Here is a 12285-nt window from a genome sequence, read left to right as displayed (position 1 = left end):
TGTTCTCATTAATAAATCTATATCTTTTAGATTTGGACCATTTGGTGTCTATCAAACTTGGTGGATTATATTGGACAAAATTTAGCTACAAAATTAGTTGTAGTATAAAGTTACAAACTTGCTCAATATCTTTTTATTGGAGGTGAATTTTGACAAATTCTCCATTATTACATCTTCTTCTTATATCATCCATGCAATTAAAAATCAATAGTTATGTCATCAATAAATTGTTTAAATTATAAGTATTTGCAATTTAAAATTATGCATAAAATATAAGCTTATAGATATATAGTAAATAATATCTAATTGATACAAAATTTGACATGTGTATTAAGAGCGTAAAGAACATGCAATTTAATAGTTAGATTTTCAAAATATGTACTAATATTTGTTTATTGAGTAAGGTTGTAACCTTAGGCTATAATCAATTTTGTAGCTAAACTTTGTCCAATTATATTTTATGTGTGTGTGTGTGTACTTACCTAAGGTTCCTCCCTAACTGGGCCTATTGTTTTGGGCTTACAATTTACTTATATAGTGGGTAATGGGTTTCCTATTATAGGTAATTTCTAGCCGAGCTTTGATGATGTACCACCTTATCCTTGTAAAATTCCTCTCTCTCTCTCTCTCTCTCTCTCTCTCTCTCTCTCAGCTACTCCCTGTATCCTGGTGTTCTCTCTCTCTCTTTATCTCTCATTTTTCACTCACAAATGACCAACCCCCTCTCTTTTTACTCTTTTCTTATGTATAGCTTAAGGTTAGTGGGAAGCTTATGATTATTCTCTAGTTCAGCTCATGTGGGTGAGGCCCAAATTGATTATTCCTAACAAAAAATATGCTTTGTAGGAAATGGTGTCAGCAGCATTGGAACTAGTTCCAGCCTCCAAAAGATTGCTTGGTGGCGATATTCCCCAGGGCATTACTGAGCTGCAGAGGTCACGGGCCACCCACTGTAGGGATATCTACCGACCATGTCATATATGGGCATCATTAGCATTCTGAGCTTGTGTCTAGTGGACCGGTCATAGTATTGGGCCTGAGTTTGGTAATATTTATGGACCTGTCTAGGTTGAGGCCCAAAACCAAATGGGCTTGTGGATGTATGCCGTACAATATATATATCTATATATAAAATTTATTATAGTCCCTTGCACTATAGTTTAACTTCAATCACACGAAGTATGCTATTCATATTTTTCATAATAATATTAATTTTGTTCCAACTAAATCATATATGATTTTGTGTTTGATAGATGCCTGTGATGAATAGGTATGAAGCAACATAGCAAATAAGGAAAATGGAGACATCACGATGTTCATATTCCAATCTTTGCATTAACTGCTCATACATCAGGTGGGGAAGCTAACATGGCAATTAAGGCTAGAAAGTTTACCAAAAAAAATTGAGGCTAGAATGGATATGTTCATCTTGGCAAATCACTAAAAAAGGAACATCTTTTGGAGGCCATTAAATACAACGATACAAAATGAAAATATGCATAGGCGTACCAAGAATCCACACTAGTGGAGCCAAATTTTTAGCTTTTTAGCAGGGCCAGCTGAACCATATAAGCAATTAATGCAATTGCCTAAGGCCCCCAAATAAATAAATAAATAAGCCCCCACTCGTAAATTTTTTTTATATATTATAATATATTTATCTATATATTTTAATTACAAAAAAAAAAATTAGGTACTTTTATTGGTCAATAAAATGCATTAAAAAAGCCACAACAATGCATACAACTTGATATAAGAAGACTGTACAGTCTTGTCCATAAGCCCTAACACATCACAAGGTCTAAGCTAAGCTGGCCCCCATATGACCCCACACTAATTAATAAGTTATCACATTTTTTTTTTTAAATGCAAACTCTTACTTTATCAATTATTATAAATTAGCACACCAATTAATTATTTGATGTATATTATATCAACTCATTTGTATTATAGTTATACTAATTTATTGAACCATTTAATAAATTAATTTTTATTTGTACAAATTTAGACTTTAAAGTTAAAAAAAGAATCCATGTAAAATTTTCACCTATGACCCTCAAAATTGTTAAGCCTGCCCTGCTTTTTAGTACCACAAAAAATCACTTCATATATTTTATCTTCTCATATCCAACAGCAATGGTTTTATTTTAACTTTTAACACGATAAAATAATATAAACATTACAATAAAATAATATTTTATCCAACCACCAAAACACAACCACAACCACAACCACAACCACAACCAAAAGTAGTGTGAACGCATGGTGGACATTGGGAGAGACACGGAGAGGCAGTGAAGAGAGAGATAAAAGCAACGTGAAAGCAAAATATATATATATATATATATTTTAAACCTTTCAACTATAGTGCACAACCAAAAGTAGCTGTGCATTGTAACTGTGGAGCCAAAAAATATAGTTTTGGCTCCACTATTGCAGGGTACATTTTGATATTTAGTGGTGCTAGAAATAGCTATATAGCTATTTAGCACCATTATTGCTGATGCTTTTATAACTCTTATCTATGCAGTAATGGGGACTCTTTATGGTAGTTTTGTTGTACATGTAATACATGCATGTGTAGTTGAAATCATGCTAAAATATTTGTTGGAATGCAAAAGTTCATGACATTGATTAAAAATATGAAGTCATTTATACATTTTATATGGTTTTTAGTTTTTTGTTTATCAAGGAAGGATACAAAATCATGGTTTTTAGTGGTCTCCAAATGTTAGCATCTAAAATGAAAGGCCTCAAGTCAATTAACAATAGAAAGTTTATAGCACAAAAGTATGACATGGTAGACAGCAAGATCATTTTTGTCCACTTCAGTCCACTTCAGTCTATTCGGTCCATTTTGATCTTTTCATTGCACTTAATTAAAAATGAAAAAAAGACAGGTTTGTGTTAAGAATACTTATTCTAAATCAGAATGTATAAAAAATATAGAGGACAAATATATATATATATATATATATATATATATATATATATATATATATATTTATTATTTTTAACTTTTTAATTTAATGATTATTGGTATTATCTTTTTTTTTTTTTAAGTTACACAATTTTAATGTTTTGATATGATATAATTTGAATTTGAAAACCAATTGTTAACACTTATTCTAAATCAGAATGCATTAACAAATATAGATGACAAAAAATAATATTATTATTATTTTTAATTTTTTAATTTAATGATTTGTGGTATTATCTTTCTTTTTAAGTAAACTACACAATTTTAGTGTTTTGATATGATATAATTTGAATTTGAAAACCAAATTTTAAGTCATATAGAAATCAATCAAGAGATTTCTATAATTATGGTTCTCTTAAGCTTTTAAATAATTCACTTGAGCACATGACAGCTTTTCTATTGACATATGAAGCTCATCTTGTAATGTATACAAAAAATTTTTTTTTTTTGGATACATTTGTAATGTATAAGTTATTCAACATACTATGATAGAAATTCCTTTATAAATAAATTTATTGTCCTTTCCATTCTCGAACAAGAATGATCATATATATTTTCATTCAAGCATTCAAAATATTTAATATGACAAAACAAGTCTACATGAAGTAAACTCTTTATGTTGATGACTTTGTTGTATTGGAAGAGGCGCCAAACTTTTTAATGAAAAAATGTTTAAAAAAATTATATAGACATAGAAAATTGTGATTGTTCCATGCATTGCATGGACCTAGTGTATATAAAAAAGTATAAAACTAAAACCATTTAACTTTTGATTAACCTTATAATATTATACATACTTTTTGAGGCCTCACAATTTTACGTGTCATTAATTTAATATTTTTTAAAAAATTAAAATTAAATTATTTTGTGTGTTTAAACAATCCATTAGAATCTTGTCAAATCCTATTTTCTTTCAATGTTAGAATAAATAGTTCTATATATAAACAAAATTATAATAAATCCTTGAACTTAGACTACTTAGTTCCATATAGAAATCTATCGTAATAAATTTTTGTTAATAACTATTAATTACCAAAATTATCAAAATTTGATATTTACACAAAAGAGAAAAAAAAAATCATACTATATCTATCTTGGGCCGAAACGGATAAGAATATGGGCTTTTGGGCTGAGTTGAAATAAGAGGGGATTTAGGGGAAAAAAAATTGCCCCAATGGCCCAAAAATGTTCCCTAACCCAATAAGCCTGCTCAAAGATATTATTCCCCCAAAGTTCTAATCGGCGGCTACTCAAATTTAGAGAAGTAGAGAGCTCTGATTCCAATCTCTCCTTGACAAATAAGTCCAACACTGTCACAGTGTCACACTACGACTTACTTAAAAGAAATTTTCTTTTTTAAAAATAGATTTTTATTCAAATTAAATTTTTTTTTCTTTAACTATGGTTTACTCTAACCCTAATATTAATAATATTATTTTTTAGCGAGATTAGAATCAATCGTTGTTAAGAAAGTAATAAATTGACGGGAATTTTTTTCTATTAAAAAAAAAAGGAATATTAAGTTAGAAAAGTCAAGGTGTGAAAAGATATGAACTTATTTATCACTTTTATACAAACTTTATGCAGGAAGGTCATTCTGGAAACTATTTTTTATATAATAAATAAATATATATTTATTTATTTATTGTTGAATTTAAGTTATACTTAGTATAACTCTAAGCAATATTACACCACCCAATAACTTGTTATTGAATTCATATTTTGAAAATCTAACCGTTAAATTACATGTTCTATATATCATGAACATGGATGCTAATTTTCATATCAATTGGATGTAATTTATCATTCAATCCATAAAGTCATCTTTTATGCATTATTTTAAACTACAAAAACTTATATATCAGATGATCTAATTTCAGGATTTTCCATAAGTACCAAATGGATGTGCTGTCATTTGAAAGAAGAGAATAAATCTAGATTAACTAAACTGCAGGTTCACTACTACTAAATTGAGATTACAGATGAGTTATTGTTTGGACTTGATCTTTTCTATTCATCTTACATGGGCTTTCTTTGACAAGGTTCTAGCAAACTATTTTATATATCAGATGATCTAATTTCAGGATTTTCCATAAGTACCAAATGGATGTGCTGTCATTTGAAAGAAGAGAATAAATCTAGATTAACTAAACTGCAGGTTCACTACTACTAAATTGAGATTACAGATGAGTTATTGTTTGGACTTGATCTTTTCTATTCATCTTACATGGGCTTTCTTTGACAAGGTTCTAGCAAACTATGAAACTAACCTCATGGTCAACTAAAGATCAACTAATAAAGCTCAAATAACCCAGAACCAACCAAGAACTGAACCAGCAACCAAACCAAGTCCCAGGAAAACAATCATTACAATTGCAGAAATCTCTGCTTCTGAAACCGGTACAGACTTGGGAGTGAGGATCATGAAGACACTTGTAAGATATCCATTGGTTAATCCAAGCATAAAAGTTAGAGTTACCACTGGTACCTCTGTTTTTAGCCACTTTGGTCCATGCAGACAAGCTGTGAAGAGTGGATAGAACATAAGCCTGGCAATGCAAGCCCATGAAGCAATTTTAATACTGTTTAGAAGGTAGATTGCAGTCAGAGACTTTCCCAACAAATCTGCAATATTATAAATTGTGATCAGCAGAATAGGATACCAATCTCGAAGAAGCTTGGATTCTAGATTTTCAGCTATAAATCCAGGAAAAATGGACAGAGTCACAACATAAATCATAAAAATCCCAAAAGCTGGCCATCGATTTTTTCCTGCCACAGACCAAAATTTGGGCCTTGAACACAAGGGATCAACTTGAAGAAGTTTATAATGCTGCTGCATGACCGGTAACTTGTATAACAAGTTGCAAGAAAGTATGCAGCATATGAGGACAATGGTGCCAACAATAAAATAGAAGTGAGCACTTGATCGAAGACCCTTTGGAGTCTCTGGAAATGATGCCTTTGTTATAATCCTTAAAATCGAAACAAGAACACCTGCCAACAAGCAAATGACTTAATCAGGGGTTGTTTGCATGGGACTTGCCTATGGTTAAAAGTCTAAAGTTGTGGAAGAAACAGCATTCCCTGATTCCTGCTGGTTACAGTATCACCTACAATCCATTTAACAAGTTTTCAAAAGAGTTCTGTTTCAGTTCCAGCAAGACAACCAGAAAATTGGTTAAGATATGCACAGTAGCATTTTTTGAATATCAAAATTGTCTTGCAAGAGGAATTCCTTTACCAATTGAAATGAGTGACCAACAGTGAGCACTGTAATATTTTCTGAGGAATTCATTGGAGGCATTAATATTTGAAATTAAAACACAAATCGCACACCAATCATGACATGCCACATGACTAGAATGACTGCACATTAACATACAAGCAAAGTGTAACCATAGTGTCTATTATAAAGTCATCTTCCATTAATTTATTCACATAGTCCAAGCCTTTTCTCTTGCAGATGCTCGTTCATATTTGTTACAAGTCTGAAAATGCTTCACTTACTGCACACTTCATCTTTAATGCAAGTTTATATCCACTTAATTTTTGTACTCCCAAAGTATTTTGTTTGTTGAATTAGAAAACTGAAAGTAGTAAAGTCTATATTTATATGGTACCTGAAGAAGCGGTTCCTGCAAAAACAGCCTGCATATACTCTTTGGGGAGTTTTCCAGCTGATCCTATCAAGCTTCCTGCCACCAAGCCATCAGCTAACCCGCAGACTATGACTGATGCAACTGTCACAGCATAGGCTCCATTTGGTGGTTCATTTGAGTCAGAGCTGCACCAAGCCCAGTCTATAACTGGAGCCACCATTAGAGAGATCACAAACATTGAATATCCCAAGTTCATTCTCAATCTAAAATTCAGCCTTCGACTCCATTCACCCCAACTTAACATAACAATCAGAACCAGCACTGAAGAACTCATATAAGATACAGCAAAAACCTTTTCAACGTGCTTGGTTGAATATAGATACGCAAAGTAATCAACAGCGGTGATTAAAGCATTCCAAGGAAGCAAATTGCCAGCACCAAGCAAGAAATGGATTATGTAAGCGATCTTGTATGTGTCTCTGGGTGCATTTTGATCTCCGGGACCCTTCACGCCTTCCATTTTTATGTTCTTACTGGTTTCTAATTCTAACATTATTGGTTTCCATTTAAGCATTTTATAAGATGTGATTGATCATTGTGAAATGATATTTTGATTAGAGAGGCATATTCAAGCTGAGCTGACCAAAATTCTGCCTAGCTGGGAGTGGGGCTTGCAAAGAACTACGACTTATATTTGCTATATGCAACCTTTCTAGATTTGTATAACAAGTTACCAATGAAAGACTGGATTCATTGGCCATGAGAACAAGCAAAAGCCAGTTGGACTCATTTGTGACTCTACTTTGCTGATGGATTTGATTGATGGGTTGGGAGCCGGAATAATGGGCCTCGTGCATGTAGGAAATTTGTGCATTGTAGGGACAGCAATGGATGGGCAGCATTAGAAGTACTTTTTATTCTACTGCTACACATGTGTAAGCTGTCTGGCACTGTCCATTTTTAGCCCACAATTAGGTAACTAAAAGTCGGGGGATTTCACCAGAATTTCTATTCACATGCAAAGATTTTCACACAAAAGAATATTGCCATTAGTCTCTCAGAAATCAAAGTGCCCATACTAAGATTAAAAGAACCATTATAACAAGACTAAAAATGATGAGAACTAAGAAAGCCAAAACAACTCCTGTCAAGAGTGACTTGCCGAAAAGAAAGAAGGGTCCTTTCAGCGTGCTCAGGAGGTCACTATAGTCCATAGCCATCACCATCAGGAATTTGATTCTGTACTAGCCTCTAATGTCAGGGAATTTTCATTGGAGAGCTTAACCATCCCCACTTTGACATGTGTCACTTCGAGCAATCACTCACCATTGTTCATGGCTTTCAGAGAGAGAGAGAGAGACAGGGGGGCGGCATGGCATAACTTTTCTTGCATTATGCTAAGAGCCTAAGATAATAAATTAATAATTCAGCAATCAACCACCCCACCATTGCTTCTGTGGCCTGGAGCTGGAGATAAAAATTTGAAAAGATAAAAGCTTTTGTGATAGATTTGTACCAAACAACATGCATGGTGATCAAATTAACAACGTATTCCATATTCCCATTGACTTTTTGGTTTTTCCTATAATTAGATGAATGATTCATGTATTCATTACTTCAAGTTTTGATTCTGGTTACAAGGAATCTAGACTTGATGGCTACAAAATTTATTTCTAAAAAAGCACGACACAAGCTGAAGATAGCTAGCCACAACATAACAGCAACAATGCCTGCATTCGAAGGCATGCACCCTCCAGTTTTAAACCCTATGGGACGTGTACTTAGGCTTTTTCGCTTTGAATCAATTACCAGTTTTAAGGTCTACACCAAATTGCAATCATAATTAGGTGTAACAGTTTCAAAAAGCGACACAGCACTAGAAGCTATTATTGCGTATGATACCTTTTAGTTTTTGCTCGCCTGTCATAAATTATCGGTAGAAGTCTGGTTTTTACTTTTGCATATATTAAGATTCTTTTTACAGTTAGTCTCTATGACGTCAAGAGCAGTGATTATCACACACTTTCTAGTCTAAATCGTCCTCACTCACTGTTACTATTCATGTTTTATAGTAGATATCCGTATTAAAATTGTGGATATCATATCACACATAATTCTGGATATAATGTCTATGGGGTGTACACTATTGAGTGTGTAACGAAAATTTTCCATTCGACCAAAAAAAAAATTTCCCTAATGTTAAAGCTGTAATTGTCAAGAAAAAGAGAAATTACAATGACTGAGTAATGTGTGACATATCTGAGTCTGACCTCACTCAGCCAAGAACACCACCCTGGCACCAAAAACAAATTGGTAGTGGTACTTGGTACAGTGTATGGTTCTAAGGTGATATACATAATACTTATTCTTTTGCTACTATATATCTATATATATCCGAATTTCCGGTTGGGCATGAATTAAAAACATCATAGTCGTTTTAGTCATGTGTTGTGTTAGCGGCAAAATGTGTATGGGCAGGGCACCCATAACATGCATTTGCCAATAAAAAGGTAAGGCTACTTTAAGAGCATGGGTTGGAAAACATTTTCCCTTACTGCCACAGGTCCAAAAGGGCTTATGGTTGTCGATTTATTTATTTATTAATATTTTCTTTGCGAGTTTATGAGAAAAAGGACTCAACAATAACAAGTATTTTATATAGTTTAATTATCATGTTCTCACATATGATGAAATGCATGCATACATGAATTAAAATAATTAAGAGAAACTCAGAAAGGGGAATAAAATACAAAAAGAAAAGAAAGAAAAGAAAGAAAGGTTCCAAAGTCTTTTTTTAAATGGGGACCTACGATGTGTTGGATAGGGATTCTTTTTGGAGTGTTAGCTTTTGCATCTTGTCTCATTTAGCTTTACAACTTCTCATATTTAAGGATTGAAAGAGACCACGGAAGTACAAATTTGGTTTTTGAGGGCAAACTTTGAAAGCTATATAAATCTTTAGTTGTATAGATATCTTGTATTGTTCCATTTTGTTGTTAGTAATACATATTTATGCTGGTATATGCACATAATAAAATAAGTCATATACGTTATGTAGTCCAGGGCATTGACTATACTTTAATAAGTTAAACATGTGTAGTAACGCATATCCCTTTCATTACCAAAGAAGAAAAAAGGGTATCATACCATTTGTAATTTGGACCGGTGTGGCATGATGGTAGAGTCCTTGTTCCAGCACCCAAAGAGGAGTGGTTCGAGCAATAGTTCTAGCAAGGCCCGTGTGATACACATAATATTATCTATTATTGTCACGTGGCGTAAAGTTGATAAGTCCACACCCCTTTTTTCATTTAGCAAAAAAAAAAAAAAAAAAAAAAAAAAAATTGATTTAGCTTTTAGAAACTACGCTTTTTAAACAAGTGGTGGGACAAAAAGCATGATTTGAAATTGAACTCAAAGGATCCATTATACCAAAAAAAAAAAAATCACATTTTCTAGGCCACAAACACGATTTGAAAATTTTACTAATCATCGTTGCTAATCATCATCTATCTCATGTGTTCTATTACACATTTGTATTCCAAACTCAGGATGACTTTTAAGCTTTTGTGTTGAGTATAAGTAAGGCTGAGCATTAGCATCAAGTGTGCTAAATGCTATAATTTTAGCATTTAGCACACCATATACCAAAAAAAACCTACATTAGGTGTGCCAAATACCAAAAAAGTTGGCATTGATGTACAGTAACGTTCTATTACGGCATAGCAGAAATGCCAAAAAAAATTTCTCTTATTTTATTATTATTTTTCTCTCTTCTCCAACACAAATCCATCTCTCTCTCTCTCTCTCTCTCAACCACGCTGCCACCGGCCTTGCTGCATCTTCAACCATGCCTCACCCCTGACCTCCCACTCAACTTTTGGATCTCTCTCTTAATTAGCCTTCAAATCTCTTTCTCACCTTCAAATCTCTCTCCTCTCTCCCATGGCTGGTCCCCTAGCAAAACGACGCCACTCACAACTGTTGCTTACCATCACCACTCACGGTTAGTGAAGGCAAACGGGGCGGAACGGGTCTGAAGGATGAGGTCTTCGCCCCTGCCCCATATAGTTGTCTTACCCATCCCTACTCGCCCACATGCTGGGGAAAATTTTCTTANAAAAAAAAAAAAAAAAAAAAAAAAAAACATGTACTTTTACTACACATCATGACTTCTATGCATCCTAGGTCTAATCAATGGTTAATTTATCTATATATACCCCCAATATGATCATTGTAATATAATAATAGGTCTTGTTAATTGTTGCCCTTAAGGTATTTGTTACTGGACTGTTTTATGAAAATTTTAATATCACTTTTATGAGAAATAAAAAAAAAAAGTTAAATATATTAACTACCTTTTTATCTTGTCATAAAAAGTTTTTTAAAATACTTTCTAAACCAATGCCCTTAAAGCATTTGTTGACTTTACCCTATAATAATTTCATGTTCAAAGTTCTCCTCCACACCAAGTTGGAGAGCCCCATCCCCACCCCCTGGGGCCCCGCAAAACCCCACCCCACCTTGTAAAACTCCATTTCTTGTTAATTTGCCCACAACTATTACAATTGTTTTTAATAAAATCTGTTTCATTAATAAAAATATACTTGAGATTACAAATAAATTTATCCCATCAAATCAAACTAATTTTTAGTAAAAATTGAATGATATTATTAAAGTGTTTAGCAAGACAATATCACAACAAAAACAAAAATCTCATAATATAAAATCAATGATTCAATAGTATATAAATTTGTTTATAACATAGACAAAAGAAAAATGTTAAAATTGGTACCTTATTTTCAACTTTGCTAGAGGAAAAAAAGAGGCAGAAAGTCTTGTTGGATGGGATAAAACAAGTTGATGATATGTTTGTTTAAATAGTAAGGTTTTAAGGTATGAAAAATTTACAATTTAACCCTTATCAATACGGGGCAGGACGGGTTGGGTCTAAAAAGTCTAAATCCATCCCCGCCTTGCCCCATGGTGCGAGATTAAAATCTTACCCCATCCCCACCCCACCACCTTTGCAGGGCAAGGAAAAACCGCGTGGGACGAAGTGGGGAGGGGCAGGGCAAAATTGACTCACGATGGTGGTTTCTCTTTGTCTCTCACTTTTTCACTATGGTCGTTTTAGCCACTCACAATGGTGGGTCTTGGGTAGTTTTTCAAATTGGGTTCATGGGTTTTGGGTTGTGATTGTTGTTGGAATTTTTGTGGTGGTGGTTGGTGTTTTTGTACGGTGGTGGTTGTTAGTCTATTGGTGGTTATGGGTTTTGTAATGGGTTTGTTGTGGGTATTTGGTTGGATTTGGCTGGTTTTGTTTTAAATTGTGTTTGGTGTTGTGGATGATGCGGTGGCAGTGGCAGTGGTTGTTGGTTGCTGGTAGTGGCTGTTAAGTGGCCATTATGTTTTGTATTGGGATAAGTTTTAAGTAAATATTATCTTAATGTGTTGTATATATTATTTTAATGTGTTGAATTGAAGAATAGAAGATGTGATGTAAAGTATATTATAAAATGGTGTGTTAAAATAATAAAGTAACTTTTTGATGTGTTAAAATGACATTTTTTTACAACATATGATGCTAGTGCTCTTATAGATATCAATATAGATTATTATACCTATACAAATTATGCTATCACAATAATTGTATTGCACATCATAATTTGTATCTCTCTCTCTCTCTCTCTCTCTCTCTCT

The 12285-nt window shown here is 33.2% G+C and overlaps 1 protein-coding gene across 1 annotated transcript; it reads right to left on the bottom strand.

Moving 5' to 3' along the window:
* Positions 1-5098: 5098 nt before the first annotated feature.
* On the bottom strand, positions 5099-7262 carry LOC112005655 (equilibrative nucleotide transporter 8). Its single transcript, XM_024037954.2, has 2 exons — positions 6604-7262; positions 5099-5977 (listed from the first exon to the last, which is right to left on the bottom strand). The coding sequence occupies exons 1-2, from the start codon at positions 7154-7156 to the stop codon at positions 5283-5285; spliced, it is 1248 nt and encodes a 415-aa protein (XP_023893722.1). The 5' UTR covers positions 7157-7262; the 3' UTR covers positions 5099-5282.
* Positions 7263-12285: the final 5023 nt, after the last annotated feature.

This window comes from Quercus suber, unplaced genomic scaffold (assembly GCF_002906115.3).
Source record: "Quercus suber isolate HL8 unplaced genomic scaffold, Cork oak 2.0 scaffold_728, whole genome shotgun sequence".
Taxonomy (NCBI): domain Eukaryota; kingdom Viridiplantae; phylum Streptophyta; class Magnoliopsida; order Fagales; family Fagaceae; genus Quercus; species Quercus suber.
This window is presented reverse-complemented; position numbering and strand designations above follow the sequence as displayed.